The following is an 18,977-nucleotide window of genomic DNA, read 5'->3' on the forward strand; positions in this document are numbered from 1 at the left end:
TGCTGAGGAAATAGCTTTAACTTTGTATTAGTGAAAGGAAAAAAATAATTCCCTAAATTATCATCTCTCCAGTGAAAAAAAAAAAAAAAAAAAAAAAAAGAATTAAGAGTGTTTAGCACCTTTTGTACATGATACTGTTTTCTTTATAACCACAAGAGAAGCAGATGGAAACTCTTAAACTGTGCTTATCCTGTCCCCAAATATTTAGCTGCTGTCTAAAGAACAGGTAGTACTATATAACGTGTACTTATCTGTGGGCAGATGAACAAATAGTCAGGCTCTTTGAAAAGGGTCAGACAGTAGAAATGTGCTTAATGAGAAAAACATTTTTGAAAGCAGATTTATATGTTTTGTTTCTACAGTGTCACAGAAAAGTGCCATGCTCTTAAATATTTCAGAATTATTGTCTAAGCACTATTTATGGTGGAATATTTTAAATCAGATTAGAATCTTGCAAGTATGCATCAATAGACTTTTAAGTATGAAAACTGATTTTCTCTAAGAGCTCTTCCTTTCAGTATCAGTTCTTGTATGTCTGTGAAGGTATATGCCATTAAATGAAAGGCATCCTAATCAGTTTGTTTGAGAGGGAGGTGCTTTTTAAAATATCAAATGCCTATTTTCTTTCAGTGTAGCCTCATTTATGTCTATGTAGTTGGCTTGCTATTTCACAGTGTAAGGAGAAATGATCTGTGTAGGAGAAAACCCAGCTGCTAGAAATAAATCCTGGGTGGAAGGGAAGGAAGCTTGCAAATAGCAGACAGAGAGAAAGCAGTAAACATCGGTGGGAGATGTACTGAGGGAAGTACACAAAGATACTTAAATAGAAACAGAATATGCATGAAAGAAAAGAAACATGTTTCTGGCTTTAGGGGTCATTAAACTGTTAAGATATAATGACAGAAATTAGAAGCATTTATATCTGTGACTGAAGAGTTGGGTCAATCCAACCATACAAAACTGAATGCATGTTTAATTGATTTTGCCTGAGTCTCTGGCATTGAAATGGAAGGTTGATGTGAAAAAGGAGTTAGGGATAAGCAGCAGAAATTACATGATTTCTCTTCTTTTCTTTGTGAACACCTTTTTATTCCTGAAGCTGATGTCAAAGTTTATCTCTTCCATATTCATACTCTTCTTTTCTTTAAAGATTTCACTGCAACCATGCATGTCCTACATATCTAATTATGAATTAAGTTATTAATGGAACCTTTGTGTTTGAAAATGTAGGACAGTTCCAGCTATTGTTTTTTCAATAGAATTTGGTTCTTCGGCAATGGTGTATATAACAGAAAAAAACCAAGAAAACTAGGAGCAAAGCTATAAAATGTTTTTATAAAGTTGTTTTGCATGTTAATAAATCTTACTAATGCATACTAGTTTAGCAGAAGAAATTAGACTGCAAATACCAGATTAACAAGCACCCTAGTCATACTGAAAACAGCTGATAAAGGGGAGAAAAGGCAGGAGAGTCTGTTCATGAATGCCAAGGAGGCACAGCAGCAGCAGCAGCAGCAGCCTTTAAGTTACTTCAGAGCAGACCCAAAAAATCCCCTAAGAGTGGAAAAAGCTGGTGGGGAACACTTAGGGCTAGTACCCCAATCCCAGCAGGTATGGAGGAAATTCCAACTATTTTTGCCTCAAATCTTGCAGTCTTTAAAAAAATTTGCAACATGAGCTGGGCTTGGGGGATTCATGGGTTAGGCTCTGGAAGGGTTAGGGGGAGGCATAGAGAATGAAATACCTGAACTTCTGCTTTCACTGAAAATTATCTAAAGCATTGTGCAACATAGTTGTATGTCATTAGGGAAGGTGTCAAATACAAAGCACAAGGTTTAGCTGTAGTAATTAGTAATTAAATTTAGTAATTAGATTAAAAAAACATGGTCTCGGTGCAGTTTGATCAAGATGTTACTACTTGTGGTAGTAACATTTACTGAAAGTTGGAAAAAACAAGTCAATGTTGTTAGCTAAATAAAAATTATTATGACAGCTTGGGGTTTTGGACCTCATGGTGGACAAGTTTTATCAATGCAAAACATTTAACTGCTTCCTGAGAAGTTTAATCTTTTTGCTATGTTTTATGTAATCTCCAATGAACTTCTTTACATTTTTCATTCTAGTTAGCACCCCTGTGTACTTGAGGAACATTTAAAAGAATTGTCTGAAATCACAAATTGTTGACCAAGTTGTTAGTCTTCAAGATGGTTTTATTTTTTGGAGTATAAAAGAGACCTGAGCCACCCCTGTGCTTTTGCAGAAAATATTCAACCAGATTGTTGACGGCACAACATTTTCTTCAGAAACTTAAAGAAGCAATCGAATTCTCATTTCTACAGAGAAATGCTGCAGGCAATGTAAATACTATTCTTTAACAACAAAATTTAGTTCTTCAACATCATGCTCATTACCATGTACTGTGCAAATATATTCTTTTCTTGTAGAAAGAGACTGGGAACACTGCTGACTCGTGGGGGACTGATTGAGAGCATGGTTTTTAAATCTGACTCTCCAGATGTCACTTGCTGAATCAGACCAGCTTGGGATGGCTGGTGCACCTTGGCACCCTGTAACCTTTCTCCCTGTTCACTTCTGGGGTTCCAGGCTCATGCTTAGCAACATCTTCCATTCAACTGCAGAAAATGGAGGGAGAACTTGGAGAGATGGTGTGGGGGGTAATCAAGGAAACATGAGCTTGTGTGGACAGAATACACTTTGAATCTTACACTTTGAAAATCTGTGCTTGCATTACTTAAGCTCAAGAAGAAAAGGATCCAGTTTTAACCTGGGAGTGGGCAGCAGTGAAAAATTATATGGCAGCAAATTATGTTATTTTTATTTTCATAAGCTAAGAGAGAAAGCTGTACATTAAACACACAAATTCCAGAGTTATTATCTTGGGTCTTGTTGGTGCTCTCTCTGATAGAAAGAAAGCCTCATCCTCCAATCCCACTACCTTCCCATTTGCTTCTGTTCCATGGAAAGAGTACTAAGTCAGTTTGACTACCCAGTCCTGACTGTGGCTATGATAGGCCTCTACTTGCACTGCCCCCTTCCTAAAAATATTGACTTGGTTTATACACTCTAGAAAGTTCCCCCAGCTTCTCTGCATAGAAGACTGTGGCAGGGCCAGTGTACTGCAGTGCTTGTGAACCTGCTTTCTGGCTTAAATTTACATCTGGCTGTTTCCTGCCAACATCTTTAAGATGCATTGCCTCAGTGCCTTGCAGATTTAGTAGTTCTCTTCCTTCCTTTGCTTATTCTCCTCTTGTTTTTGTAGGCAGCAGTAATCTCCCTCTGCATAATACCTCTATTCAATCCCTATCTATTATTCATATTTTAACACTGGTTGCTTCCAGTATACCTGAGCCTTCCTTCCTTATTTCTTCCTTAACTCTTTTCATAGCTTCAGAAAAATTCACAGCTTACTTCTTACAAAAAGGCTTGCTTTTAGAGCTTCCCAGAGGGAAGCATGCTGAATGAAGTCTTTACATAGGAGTTATTTAAAAACCACAAAGTCTGAAAGTAAGGGGAGAGAGCAAATTATGTTATTCTACATTTCCTATTTTTTTTCTGATCTATTTTTTGTAATGATTTAGTTTGGCATTGATAAATAGGCCTACTTCAAAATTCACCTTTGGACAGTGACTGTAGTTAGAATGATTCTGTCCAAGACTTTTGAAAAGCTCCACGGGAAGTCTCTTTACTCCTTCCATAGCATTATGTTAAAAACATTTAGAAAATGCCACGTGAGTTCAGGAAGCAATTAGAAGCAAATGACAAAGATTGTGTATGTACAAAAATACTACATGCTAGATTCTATAGTGGATACTTTCTTATAATTTCAGTGTTCAGATACTGTTTTTTATTCCAAGTCATCCTACGTACAGAGCAATATAACTCTACCCTGCACTTCAGATCCAAGGTTAAACCAATTTATATAGAGACCCACCAGATATTTATTCGCAAACAAAGCATCTGTGAATGGGTTGGTGCTGAAAAAAATTCAATAACAAATCCCAGTCAACCCCCACCTGTTTGCAGCTTTCTGTCTTACTTACCAAACTGAGCAGCATTTCTGGAGAGCTGCTCCAAATTATATGGTCATGTAAGAAACTGGAGCCAATCCCAAATGAGGGCAAATTTGTAGCCATTAACTGAAAGTCCAGCTTTCAGTGCATATGAGTCTCAGACAAACAGCTGGACAAAATGAGAAGGTGACAGCAATGAAAGAACTTGGTTGAAATTCTCTTGCTATTTTAGCTGCTCCATGGAGCACAGTGGACCCCAAAGGTCTAGCAAATGCACTGACTTTCATCAGTTAATTTCCTGACACTGTTTAAGGTCTCGGTACTATTTTTTTCCTTATATTTGCTTGTTTGCAATCATTTACTTGTTCTTGTACTTTACTAACACATACCTTATATTACCACTTACTTATACTGAAATTATATCCAAATTTTACATCTCTGCCACATCTTGTGCACAGCTTCTTACACCAGGTATGGATCTAAATTCTTTCCAATTTTTTTGTCCTCTTTCAGAAAGTTCTGGTTGTGAAAACATCCCCAATTTATGTATTGAAAATGGCATCCTTGAACTGAGTTGAAGAGTGAAAGAAGTGACTATCTAAAGAGACAGCTTTTTGTATTAACATGTGGACTCTTTCCTTCCAAACACTGTTTTCAGACTGCAAGAGAAAATATCAGGCCATCTCTGCCAGATTCAGCAGGAAAACTAAGGCTTTATTTGAAAGTATTCTTTAACTGACAAAAAAAGATTGAAATAACTCAAGGACCAAGGTAGCTTTAAATTGATGCCATAAGGTAGCTTCATGGTCATTTTTTCCATTAATTTACAGCTCTTGCTCAATTCCTCTTGGAAACTATACAAATAATAGGGCAACCTTTACAATAATAGGGCCTGTTTGGGACTAAAGGAAATGGCTTACAGGAATCACTGAGTGCTCCCCATTATTGACTACATTGCTATATTATTCTTTCTCTTCATTCATCCATCAGTACTAAAAGGTTTTCTGAATATCTGGAAATTTTTTAGATTTGCTGAACTTCTTAAACCATACTGGAAAGGCAGGATGGCTTCATCTTAATCAGCATTGCCTACCAGAGCTCCTGTTTTTGTATACGTGATAATCAGAAAATCAAACAACACAACAACTCAAATCAAACAACGCAAACAACATCAGAAAAAAACAACACAAAACCAGGCAGAAAATGAGGCAATAAATGTGAGGAAAGTGTTCCCTCCAGCTTTTGTGAACACCTCTTCTTAGAAACTCCTTTCAGCATCTCCTTTCTTCCTCCCATTCTTTGTCTTTGTACATACTCATACAATATCAGAAGATGAAAGGTTTGGAGAAAAGAGCATTTTTCTTGGAAATTTCCTTTTGGTTAAAAGAAGTATTTTTTTCCTTGGAAAAACATATTGAAACCAACTACTTCCTTTCTAACATCAAGAAGCAGAAGATTCCTGTAAGGTTACTCTGATTTACACCCTCTATTTTTCCAAGATATTTCACAACAGGTGAATCATTTCTCAGTGAAGCTCACAAATGAGTTTAGACTTTTTTCCTTTTTAAAAGGCTAAAAGAAGAATTATAAAATATTAATGTTTAACTATGGCTGGATTGCTGGTTCTCCTTCAGAACAATCTCTTTTACTTTGTGTCTCTGCTGTACATGGACCCTTTTTAAAAATTATTTAATCGTCCTTTACTGCTTAGTCAAGAGGGTCGTATGAGACTTTCAAGGGCACAAAGGTCCTGTCAAATCCTTTAGTTCATTTCTTAAACTAGGCATTTTCCAGGAGTCTTTTTTAGACTAGTTTAGAAAAGCTGGACAAAAGCTTCCACTGACTTTCTAAACAATGCATCTTTGGCACTTAATAATGTGTATGTTGTCTATAGCTGGCCAAAGGATGGCAATTTCCCATAATGGAAAGTTTTAAAGTTGAAGTGTTTTGTCTTGCATTGGAAAAAAACCCAACAAACTAAAAACCCAAACCAATCTGAGTAATGGTGGAATTATTTTTTCTATTTGTTTGAATAGTAACCTGAACTGCAGAGGGGTGCAGAGGCCTTGTTCTCCTTTGCAGTAGAATTTCTCATTCAGCATTATGTTGGTGAAGGAAACATATCTCTGTGTTTCAGACTCTCTCCCAGTCATTGACTGCAGCTCTTTCTGTTCTCTCCCTCTGTGATAACTGATGCACAGCTCCAAAAAGTGCTAAGCAGCCCTGATCACCACCTTCTTTTGATGATGATTTTTGAAAATGTGTATATCTTGCAGGGGCATAGAGAAACAGATGAGATTCTTCTTAGCTTGTGAGTGTGTCTATTAATATGTGCACACACATAAATAGATCTTGGGTAATTCTAAAGAGGATGGTTGTGGAGCATCATGTAACCATGGAATAATGAAATAATTCAGGTTGGAAGGGACCTCTGTCAGTCTGCAGTCCACTTCCAGAGCGGTGGTGGAAGCCCTATCCCTGGAAATTTTTAAGGCCAGGCTGGACAGGGCTCTGAGCAACCTGATCTAGTGGGAGGTGTCCCTACCCATGGCAGGGAGGTTGGAACTGGGTGATCTTTAAGGTCCCTTCCAACCTTGAAAATTCTGTGTGCCTATGACACTGGAGTTTGCCTGTGAATTTCCACAGAAAGGAAAGAACCAGGGGCACTTCACCTCTCCAGAACTGGTGAGGTCCTGCCAGTGGGCTGTCTGGCAGCCTAGCCCAACACAGGATCAGGAGGAAGAAAGCTTTTCTGTGCTCTTGCTTCTGACTCTGGTGTGGCTCACCGACAAAGTCTTGCAAGGGGGACAGTGAAAATACCTGTGCCCTGGCTCCCCATTTTAATTTTTTTAGCTCTGTGGCAGTGCTGTAGCAGAGATGCAGTGTCCTACAAGAGCCTCTGCACAGGATGATTTCTCAGCATGTTGGCTGGTGTCACCGTAACACTAAGAGTGCTTTATATCTTGTGACAGCTCATATTTGGCAGAGCAGTTGAATGCTTTGCTGTCTGTAGGAACGTGCAAACCGAGGAGGGTTGCTACAAGGAACTGCAACAACTCCTTTCCTTACGGTGGAACAGTGACAGCTGAGAAAAATCTGCCTTTTTTCCAGAGATGAGTTGAAGCCTTGGGAATAAAAAGAGTACGACAGTCCTCAAGAGCTTAGTGGGAGTTTGCTACTGCAAATAGAAGTGGTGAAAATGAACGTATGTTACACTGCTCTGATTTCTTCTTTCTTCTTTTTCTAAATAAAAGCAGCCTTACTTACTGACTTCTGAGAATGTTGCGTCAATGCACCAATTATAAACATGACTTCAAGGCAAGAGAAAATTAAAGTTATTTATCAAAGTATTTTCATCTCTTTGGAGAAAACAGTTGTTTTTGCCAAGTTGCCGTGCTACCTGAAGCGAGCTCTTGGTGGGTTCAAACAAAATATTACGTTTCACATTTCTTTGTTTTCTACATAGCTTGTCTTCTTGGGAAATAGCTGTGGGTTTTTTTATTTTTAAGTAATAGGTTTTTACCATTCCTTCCATGATAAGCATCATGTTACTATATAGAAAGAAATCTAAAGAGGAATGTTAATGTTCAGAGCTCATTTTCCTTTCAATATCTAATAGCAGATACCAAGTGTGTCAGTGCTATACCTAAGCCACTTAGCAATACAGAAGCAATAATTGAGTTTCCTCTGAATGAAGCGTAAGCAAATAAAAGGTGCTGTGACTGGCCTTACTTCAATATGCACAGCCAGATAATGCACAATATATTTCCAGAGATCAGCTGAAAGACTGAGAGCTGTGAGGGGGCAGAAGCAGCCATAGAGACCTTCCTTTGTGCTTCCTATGGAGTGTGTAAGTGTTCTGTATCAGAGGGACAACAGACATCTGAAGGACAAGTGTATTACAGCCATCAGTGCTACCTGTTCGAACAGCTGGCACAGGATTAGAAATCTTTATATTGGATGTTACCATCACCTTTCTTTTCCAAGGGTCTGTGGGGAAAGCAGAGTCCCTGCCTACCATGTGTGTGTTGCCTGCAGGGAATGGGGTGATTTGGATTCTGTGATTTTTGATTCTGTGCTCAGGCAGGACAGGAGAGTTGTGTGAGCAAGGGGGTCTGATGAGCTGCAGACAGTGTCAGGAGCTTAAATGTGATGCTGTTCTCCCAGTCCAGCTGCTGAAATGAAGAAGTGGGGTGCCCTGGATTCTGCAAAAGCAGTTTTATTTTCTCTTTTGATATGAAGGACTGCACGTCTGCCTCAGTGGCATCACTCCTTTACCAAAGTGCCTCCAAGGCACAAGTATGCTTGGTTTCTATTTTATGTCAGAACAAAAGTTAAGGTCCTGGCTTTGGAGTCCATTCTAGGCTCTGCTAAAATGTGTAAACAAAAGTCAAACAAACCTAGGCCAAAGATCAACATTTTTATTGAAACTGTTCCTCTGAAAGTATAAACCAAGGAGGTTTTTTTCCATGCTACATTGCCAAGGTGTGCAACTGCACCAATAATGTTCAGGGATAGTGGCAGTAACCAGACTTTTGCCACCTGGTTAGTGGAGACTGGGGGATGTGTATGAAATATCCAGGATCATGGGAAAATTCAGGTAGCAAAGACTCTGGATCATGGACTGAAGGCATGGAAATGGAAGCATTTGGGGCTCAACTTTCCCTGACAGTGCCTTCCCTGAGCTGACAATACCAGCTCACTCAAGCTATCTGCAATTCAAGTTAGTAAGTCATGGTGTTGATTTATGGTGTCTGCTGTGCTAACGCCAGCTTGAAATTTGGCTGATCCTGTATCTCAACTAAATAAGCTGTGCTGAGCTCAGATTAATTCTGCAAAGAACCAGAAATATGTCTCTGCATCTGTAGTGTGTGGAGGGATGGGAGCTGGCTCTGCTTAGTGGGACTCAAGGAACCATTGTATGGAACCAGGTGGTCGCAATGAGTATCTTGATATTTTGAAGGAGCCTTCTTAAAGATGCTTGTTATAAACCCAAGACATTTTAAAGACTTCTATGAGCTGAATCCCAAATTCCCAGCCACTTGATATGCTGTCTTCTTTCAGGAATGTAACTTGGCATAGTTTCTGAATTTGGGCCAGTAAACTTGTGAACCTGGAACATCTCTTGTGTCTGAGCTAGCATTTACAGTTGTATTACTGAGCTTGGATTAACTGACTATATATGAACAGCTGTCAAAACAACTTCACAAATGGTGAAGTGAAGGACTCTGATGAGGATGCAAAAGCTGGCATGGAACTGGGATACAGCCAGTGCCAGCCTCTGTGCACAGTTTGGAGGCACCAGCAGTTTTGATGGTCATGGGCTACTGATGAAGTACAGAGCTTCACTGTAGCCAGAGCACACATTTTGAAGCTAGAATAAAGTGTAAAATTACTGATTTTTATATCTTGTTTGGTTGGGAAGGGGAAGATTGCATTTTTTTGTACAACAGTAAACAAATGCTGAGTGTGGGAGGAGAAGATGACTCAGAAAATCCTAGTGCAGTCTAAGGTTGGTATAACATAACAAGCAGGCTGTTTCATATGTATTTGAATGCAAATATACACTTAGATAGAATGCAGATCAACCTAATAAAATTATACTAATAGCAGGAATACTAGTGAAAAATTAGTGTTCACTCTATCTGGAAAAAGAGATCTGTTTTCATTTTTCAGTGTTCTTCCCATGTGAAAAGGAATGCTATCTAAGTTTTCTTTTTTATTTTCAAAAACAAAAAGGTTTTGGGCTGGAGGGATTCCTCTCCTGGAAGCCCACTTAATGATTTTTTTGTTTGTTTGTTTAATTATTTTTTTATTCCTGCCCTCTAGAAAAGGTGAAAAACAGGAACAGGAAAGATTAGAAATTGTGCCAATGGAGCATGGTGCTGTTATGAAGTTTCCTTAAATATCTCCAGACAGATAAATCTGAGTGGAAATGTGTCAGCATTTTGGAGATAAATCGAGTTTGCAAAATAGGAAGTATTTTTAAAAATCTTTTGGAGACAGTAGATTATAGAGATCATATCTCAACAGGAGAGCTTCAGTTACCTAGTGCTGCAGATAAATACATTTTCACTTTTCCTCTGAGTTCTCTTTTTTATGCCTTAAGGATTAGAATTACTCCTCCTGCCCAATCTCCGATGTCTTTTAGTGTATTTTAATTATATTCCCACTTAAATCCCTTTGGTCTTTTAATCCATGTGAAAAAAGCAAAAAATTAATAATATATTAAGACTTTTCACTGCTATATTGTTTGAATTTAATTTTTTCAGTGCAGTAATATTTAAGGAAATTTGTTTTATATTTTGTTAAAGTGATAGATTTAACTGAGTGTAATGGCAGAAATCATGCTAAGCTGAAGATAGGACCATGGTGATTTAAGACAGCTGAATATTAGGCTTTTTTATCTTCAGCTAACATTTCTTGTAATAATACCAGGCAGTTACCAAATAAGTATTTGAAATCTGTTTGCATAACATTACTCTTCCTGTGCTTGAATGTAACTTATTTTTGTAAGTCAGGGAGGAACTGGCTGAAATCAAAGCAGAAGAGTTAACTCCTCTGGAGCATCTCTCTGTGGATGCTCAGGGCTACTGATGCTCTGGCTGATGAGCCACAGTCCCTTGTCTGCTGATCCTGTCACAGAATCACAGAAAGTTAGGGGTTGGAAGGGACCTTGAAAAATTGAGTCCAACCCCCCTGCCAGAGCAGGGTCACCTAGAACATAGGAACACGTCCAGGTGGGTTTTGATTGTCTCCAGAGAAGGAGACTCCATGACCTCCCTGGGCAGCTGTGTCTCCTGTGGACAAGTCTTTGCCTTGCAGCTTTCTGTCCAGAAAAGTGGGAATCCTGCTTTTTATTGAAATAGTCACCACCATCCAGCCTCTGCTTAAAATTCAGCACATTCTTAAGTGCTTCTGCTGACAAAGCACAGCTCACCAAGGCAGGTGTGATCAGGCCTCAAGCCATTTTGCTAACTGCTTCCTCAGGGAGCCTGGGATGCTGAAGGATTTTATCTGGACCAGAGTGGCTGGGGCATTTTTCATGCTGTGATGAATATCTTGAGTGTTAATAACAACTATTGCACTTCATAATCTCATTTGCTATATTAATATTGCATTCACTGCTATTCCTAAAACTTGTGATAGTAATAATTTCAGAGAGCATGACACTCAAGTATGCATAGCTTGATTTTACAGCAGGTTCTTTTACTTTTTTTAAGGCTTTTCCTTCAGTAAAGTTTGTGAAACTATATAGATTTTGTATTTTTTATCTTTTTAACATGTGCCTGATATATATTATTTTCCAGTTTAGCTTAACATAACACAGGTTATGTGTGTTAGAAAAAAAACAAACTGAGGCATAATTTTAGCTCACAAAAGCTGGATTCAGTCCAGTGCTGACCCTGCTTTAACTGGGTGATCCCATGAGGTCCGTTTCAGCCTGGATTATACTATGGTTTAGTGATTTCAGCCCAAATTCAATATAGGTCTTTTAATGACATTAATTTACATGTGATGACCATCTGGCCTTTTGCCAGAGACATCTTTAACACAGCTTATCATGCCATCAAAGAGGAACGTTGTAATATGAGAACCTATCCCTCGATTTCATGACAGAATGCATTGTTAGTAGCATGAGTCCTATAAAATCCAATTTATCTTTCTGAGAGTATACATTTTTCTGTCTGTATGCTATAAACTCATAATTGCCTTTAGAGATCCCTGAAGACCCGGAAATTGCAGAAGAATATTATAATGATGAGTTTGAATCCTATTCAGAAGGCAGTGAAGAGGAGGAGGATGCCAAAACATCACAGACTCTTTCTAAGACAAATCACCAGGTATATGTATTATGGGAAAGCAATATACACTTGATGCTCGTTTTCCAGAGAAAAATTAAGCTCCTTCCAAGATTTTGTCCTACTTGCATTACTGAACTGTGGTTTTGTTAGGAATAAATGTGTATATAAATATCATGGATTGTTATTTGCATGCATATGTAATTCTTCTGAGACATTGATGAGAAAGGTTCTGCACTTTGGCCACAACAACTCCATGCAGTGCTACAGGCTGGGCACAGAGTGGCTGAGAGCAGCCAGACAGAGAGGGACCTAGGAGTCTGGATTGACAGGAAGCTGAACATGAGCCAGCAGTGTGCCCAGGTAGCCAAGAAGGCCAATGGCATCCTGGCCTGTATCAGGAACAGCGTGGCCAGCAGGTCCAGGGAAGTGATTCTGCCCCTGTACTCAGCCCTGGTGAGACCACACCTCGAGTACTGTGTCCAGTTCTGGGCCCCTCAGTTCAGGAAGGATATCGAGGTCCTGGAGCAGGTCCAAAGGAGGGCAACCAGGCTGGTGAAGGGACTCGAGCACAGATCCTATGAGGAGAGGCTGAGGGAGCTGGGGCTGTTCAGCCTGGAGAAGAGGAGGCTCAGAGGAGACCTCATCACTCTCTACAACTCCCTGAAAGGAGGGGGTAGCCAGGTGGGGGTTGGTCTCTTTTCCCAGGCAACTCTCAGCAAGACAAGAGGGCACGGTCTCAAGTTGTGCCAGGGGAGGTTTAGGTTGGACATTAGAAAGAATTTCTTTACTGAGAGGGTGATCAGACATTGGAATGGGCTGCCCCGGGAAGTGGTGGATTCTCCATCCCTGGAGATCTTTAAAAAGAGACTGGATGTGGCACTCAGTGCCATGGTCTGGTAACTGCAGTGGTAGTGGATCAAGGGTTGGACTTGATGATCTCTGAGGTCCCTTCCAACCCAGCCAATTCTATGATTCTATGATTCCTTCAAGATTACGTGTAACACTCCCATGAATGCCTGAAGGGGGATGATTGTCAGTAAACTTCCCTGTGACTGTGAAACACTCACAGTTCTTCCATGTGTTAACTAAAGCTAAAATAAGGTTAAAGTTGATATTATGCTTCAAGTGTAGAGATCTAAGTTCCAGCTCTAATTCCTAGGCAAAGATAGTCACCTCTTGCTGCTACTTCTTCCTCCCTATATTAAACATATTTTCTGGGACAGTTGATGAACTGAGCCTAAGCAAGTACAAGACTTGACCGATAAATCTGCAGACTTTCCCAAGAATCTAAGAAAGTGTCAGTGAAGGTAAAACTTATTATTGAAAGGCTTAAAGCAGCTTTATAAGGTGAGGCTGCCACAAGAAAGTCTTAAGGATTGCAGAGTGAAGAAGGTTGAAGATTATTGGAAAAGGCGCCTAATTTAGATCTGACCAGAATAAGATGAGATCAATCTTGCCTCTAATAATCAAGTCTCAGTGAGATCAATGAGCTTAAATGCCGAAGTCGGTTCTAAAAAAGGATCTTCCTAACTTATTCAGGAACAATTCTTCCCTGGGCCATGAGCTTAAAGCATTGCATATACAGTGCCTGGTTCTGCTGGTTCTGTCTGGTTCTGCTTAAGATACGTGTTATTCTGGGTTAACAGGCAAATTTTGCAAAATAGAATGTGATGTCTTCTGCATTTCAGGGAACCAACTAATATTTTTCACTAAATTATAAATAACTTATACTGATTTCTAAAATTTTCAACTAATAACTTCTTTAAGACAAGTTTTTTAAGGCAAAAATAAAATTTTGTGTGAGAAATCAGAACTCTCCTTCTACCATGGTAGAAAGCAGTCCTGAAACTCTCTCATGAGTTAAATTTGAAGTGTACTTAGAAACAGCTTCATTCAAACTGTCCTATTTTTCAAATTAAACACTGGATGCTTTAAAATTCTGGATCTTTCTATCCAGTAATCGTCTAAAGAAATTATTAGTCAAATGTAAACCAGAGGAATATCTAAGGCAAAGGGTTTTTTTGTTTGGTTTTTTTGTTTGTTTTTTTTCAGTTTGCTGGATCTGAGCTTACCCACAATACATAGACATGCAAACACTCCATTGCCCAGAAAGTTTCCTATAAGAGAGTCTTGAAAAAGAAAATATTATTCACTTTCATCAGAGTCTGAGACTTTTTTTATTTCTTTTTAGAGTGCCTTTCAAAATTTTCATTCAACTTTCATTGACAGTATCATTAAGTGCCAATCCGTAGTGGTTTTGAACAGGCAGACTGCTGCTTAGAATTAATAAAGGGCAGAAGATAAAAATAGATTTCTCAATAATGCAGAATAAATTAGGTGCTGGCACTCAGATCTAAGCAGTGACATTCCCTCACTTTACAGTCACTCAGACTTCAGCTATGACAAGAGCTGGCATCCTGAGCTGGAAGAGATGTCTGTCCCACTGGTCCCTTTTTTCTCTCTCCATCCCCAAGAGCCTGTAGCTTTGTTCTACCAGCAGTCTTTGTGCACACAGAGCATTAACCTTCTGTGAGCTGACCTGTATAAACAGACTTGGAAGTGCAGCCTGTAAGAATTTGCCTTTTGGGACTTCCTTTATCAGAAAGTTTTCTGTCTGTGTTTTTTCTTTTTCTCATGTTGACACCAGCGCCTTAGAAAAAGCAGAAGTGTGTTTCTGGGTGGTGACACAATCACCTTTTCTTTTTCTTAGGAAGTGAGCATAATGTTCAATTTTCCCTTTCTCAAGTGAAAAAATCTACAATAAATCCAAGGTCAAAGCAGACTAAACTTAGATGTGCAAATCTGAAGACCAATGTCTGAATTAACTGAGTGGAAAGTCTGTACAGTAAGGGGAAGTAAGCAAGCATTTTTAGGGGGCAATGTTATCTTAGTGTAAACATAAGTTTAGGTTAGATAGAATATACTGAGAGGCCTCTTCTTGGTGATTATAAAGGGATCTACAGATATTAGCATGCACGAGACATCTTCATTCTGGATGTAAACTCCTATATGAAATGGACCCCATTCAAAGGTAGGGGATATCATGCACAGTGTTAATAACAAGCTTCAAATATTACCATAATAGGTTTGATCTTGCTAGTATAGAGCAAGATTATGCTTCTGCAGTCATTTACTTAGAAATCAAGCGGGAGTTTTGGTTTTATCACGGGATTCATACTCTTAAACCATTTCCTCAAAAATACCATCATAAATTCAGCTTTTGGAGGTGTGGGCAAATAAAGAAGTTATTCCGCTGCAACACAGTACGAGGACTTGTAAGACATTTACTTTTCTAATCTGTTCAAATCTCTTAAGTTTCCAGCACCAGCTGCTTTTCTAGTTATTTCTGTTCAGATAGAGTGGAAATGCTGAATCTGGCAGTACTCCCTGGTTGACCCCATTACTTCAAACAATGATTAAAAAAATTTCTGATGTCTGTGCAGTAGCATGGGGTCAGAAAAGTCATCTAATTGAAGAGCACGTTGGGGTGCATGATGTAGAAAGAGATGTGAGCTATTTATTCAAGCTCTATTAGGCTCCCACAGATGTGAAGACAGAATGAGAGGTGGTGGCCTTATGTGGGATGCAACACCTCTTCAGTTAAGAAGGTAGAGTTAGGTACTGGAATGGAATAATTTCAAAGGCTTAGGATAAGGAGCAGAGGCAGCAATTTTTCCCTTGTCGATATTTTCCAATACAGCACCTGTGTTTTCAGCTACATCATCCAGCTGAAGATGTGCAGTTACCACCAATTTCAGACCCTAAGCACATCTGGAGCTCTCATCTTGGTTTCAGCATTGGAGTTTAGTGTCCTTTGTCCCTCTCTTTTGGACCAGAAATGCAGATTACCAGATTTCAAGAAGCAATTTGTGAATTAAGTTTTCAGACCTCTACTTCTTCAAGCCAATAGCTCTTTTCTACATTTTTTTGTTGTTGTTGTTGTTGTTTATTTCCTTAGGAACACTGGTTTCTAGTTAGGGGGAAAACTTGAAAGAATTTTTTTCTTAAAAAAATTAGAATATGAAGCCTAGGAGAGCTTTTGTCTTGAAAAGTTAGTGCATGGTGAGGTTTTCATTTGCTTTGATTTAGCTGAGGTGCTAAAGGATGTGTTGTATGCACCGTGTTCTTTGCGTTGTCTTTTAGTGACTCTAGCAGCACATTCACCCTCTTCCTTATGAGAAAATCTACTGTTGTGGTACATTAGCTTTGTGTTTTCCATTTCCAGGTCACTTCTGAGATTGTCAAAGCAGATAACCCAGTTGCTGTGGGTGGTCTACAGGCTGTTACCCCAAAAATGCTCAACTGGATTCCTAATGTGTGCTGTGGCATGGCCTGTTGCTTTTAGAAAGGGGTTTCTTTGTTCTGAATTTGAAATGTATAGGGTTTTCTCTGTGCTGGCTTTAACATGCGAAGAGTCCCTTGCCTATTTTGTAGGGCTTTGCTTCCCCTGCAAAAAACATTAAAGATACATATTTAACAGATAAATATATTAAATAAAACACCTCACATCCTCTCGGATTGCGAGACCCAAGAGGAGAAAAGGCACAGGTAGTTTCTACCTCAGTGTATGTTGATTGACAATTTATTCAACTATTTACCACTGTGTGAAAGCTGCATTCTTTTCCTCACTGACTTTTTATTCAAGATGGCCAAGTTAGTGTCCTTGAAAACCAGTGACAATGAGGGTGTTAAAAATGTATCTTTTGTCTTACAGTGTAGTGAGAAAAAAAATCAGCTCTGTTGTGGTATTTGGAGTAAGGACTTCTTCCAGCTATAAGAAGTCAAAAGTTTGGGAATTACAATCTTTATCCCATAAGAAATGAATAAAGGGTTTTATTAAAACAATTGTCTTAATATTGTATGTGGCCATTTACCATGTTTTTCTCTGTCTATAAATTTGCATTTAATTGTTAGTGCTAATGAAAATAAAAATAATTACAAATTTATATTAGGAGAAAATTAACTTCAAAGTTTAGTTTTGTATGAAAATATTTAATAACTTTAAAATGAAGTCTTAAAGGTGGAATTAATTAATTTAAAAAATAAAAAATAAAAAAGAGATCAAGTAAATCTTAGTATTAAATCTGTCTTAATTCAATATATATCATATATATCAATGCCATGCATTCTGCAGCATTTCCCGGGCTATACTGCTAAATGGCAAAAGCTCTCATTAAGCAGGGTCAGATTTTTCTGGTTATCTGAGGTAAATCAGGCACTCTGGATGAACCAAAGAACTGGAAAACCTGGTGCTGACTTTATCTGGCCAAAACCTCACAAGCTGCTCCAAGGGGAGCCCACAAGCCTTTGGGTTATTTGTTGAAATGGCCAACCAAGAAGCTGGTTCCTATTTTGCAAACCTCAGCCAAAACAGCAAAGTCTGTTTCAAAGAATTTTTTCACATTTTTTTTTTTTTCAAAGTAATTTTTGTTTAGCTATTCCAGGATTAATTGATGGTAAAATGCTGGTTTGTTTTCCTAGATGGCACATCACCCTCCACAGTAAGCATGTCTTCTTTAGAATCCATACATGGTTACTTCACACACTTGTGTTCTGTAAGGAATCTGATGTAAATAATTGTATGTGCATTACACTATTCTCAAGCCTGGTGTTTTAGGAGGAGAAAACACAGGAAAAACTCTGAGCAATGTTGACTCTTTGTAGTCTAGTGTTGACACTCATTGGTGTAAGTGATATCCTTTATGTTTGTGGGATCACACCTCGGGTGCATGGTGCTTATGTTTAAGTCTGTGCTCCCACTAATGCTTTTCCTTATTTCATTTATCCACAGGACAGTGATATTGAGGCAATGGTTAAGTATCTGGAGAGTGTGCTGAATAACAGCTCATTGGGTAAGATACTATCTCTTCTTTAAATGGAATAGCAGAAGTTATTACCAGTCTGTATTCATCACAGTCCAATTATTTCCATTTAGTGACAAAAGAACTCAAAAAATCTAATCTTCTTGAAAACAGCTTCCTTAATCTGTGGCAGAGAAGTACAAATGTGCCAAAAGAAATGGCATACACAATTAAGTGCTTCTGTAAAAAATAATAGAGACATAAAACACGATGGTCCCAAGTGTGGAATGTTGTAACCTTTTTAAAAACATGGCTTCTGCCATCCTTTTCAAGAGGAAAATATTTAAGGATATGTAGGTTGTTTTGTATTTTTTAGTATTGGTAACAATCAGAGAAAATTAATGATTTTTTTAATTATTATTATGATCCAGGTTTGGATAATATTATTTTATTTTACAGTATCTCATTACAGGCACAGAAAAATCACAGAGAATTTAAGTTTACAATTTAATCCTAAAATCTCCTGCAAATTCTGTTTATAAATTTAGACTCTGAAAGCTGGTTCCTCATGTCCTATTTAAAAGCTAAAAAGAAAACTATTATCAAAGAAGGCTCTTTAATGAGGTTGGCATAGTCACTGTCCTTGGAGACCACCGGGCTGAACTCTGCCATCAGCAGCCTTTGTGTGGGTTGCATGAAAGCCCATCTGAGTTCCCAAAGGCTTCCATGGGAACTGTAGTCTTGTTTAGCTCCCTCAGGATAAACCTGGCTCAGTATTACCTTGTGGCTCTGACACAGACAGGGGAAGCCTGGGAAATTCTCCTTGTAGAAGTTCCTCCAGTACTGAGCTTTGTTTCACCCCTGCTCCATCATGAACTGATGGGAAGAGAAAACCAAACAGGACAAAGGGTGAAATAGAGTAATCCAAGCTATGGCCATCATAGCCTTGTGGCCACTGAATGATGTCTGCTCCCTTTCTGGGTCCTGTGTCAGCGAGATCCTTATGAAGGAACATTTCACATCCAGTGTGTCTTCCCACCCATGGAGATCCCATGGCCTTCAAATTTTGCAGCATCATTGTCTGCAGTGGGTTTGCAGAAGTGGAAACGGGCAAAATTTAGCTCTATGCTGCAATACTTTGTTATTTAAAGAAAAAAAAAAAAAAAGATAGGAATTGCCTTGAGGGCTTCTGAGAACAGCCCAGGCTATCAGCCAAAGACAAACAGTGGTATTTTAAAAGAATCTTAGTATTAAGGAGACTCTTGTTGTCCTCTTTTTCCTTCAGTATTAAGAACAAGAAGATGCATTTTACGATTATAATATTAAAGAATTAATTTGTG

The 18,977-nt window shown here is 38.7% G+C and overlaps 1 protein-coding gene across 8 annotated transcripts in view; it reads left to right on the forward strand.

The window, feature by feature from the left end:
• Positions 1–18,977, forward strand: part of NEK11 (NIMA related kinase 11) — an 84,898-nt gene that overhangs the window by 44,213 nt on the left and 21,708 nt on the right. For 5 of the 8 annotated variants that reach the window (XM_071735814.1, XM_071735813.1, XM_071735820.1 and 2 more), the window contains 2 exons: positions 11,751–11,875; positions 17,628–17,688. The exons of 2 other annotated variants lie outside the window; for them this stretch is intronic. In XM_071735814.1, coding sequence (XP_071591915.1) covers positions 11,751–11,875; positions 17,628–17,688 — 186 coding nt within the window. Of the gene's footprint in view, positions 1–11,750; positions 11,876–17,453; positions 17,523–17,627; positions 17,690–18,977 lie in introns of those variants that run through there. One more of the 8 variants, XM_071735818.1, reaches the window with a different exon arrangement.

The sequence above is a fragment of the Heliangelus exortis genome, chromosome 2 (assembly GCF_036169615.1).
Source record: "Heliangelus exortis chromosome 2, bHelExo1.hap1, whole genome shotgun sequence".
Taxonomy (NCBI): Eukaryota; Metazoa; Chordata; class Aves; order Apodiformes; family Trochilidae; genus Heliangelus; species Heliangelus exortis.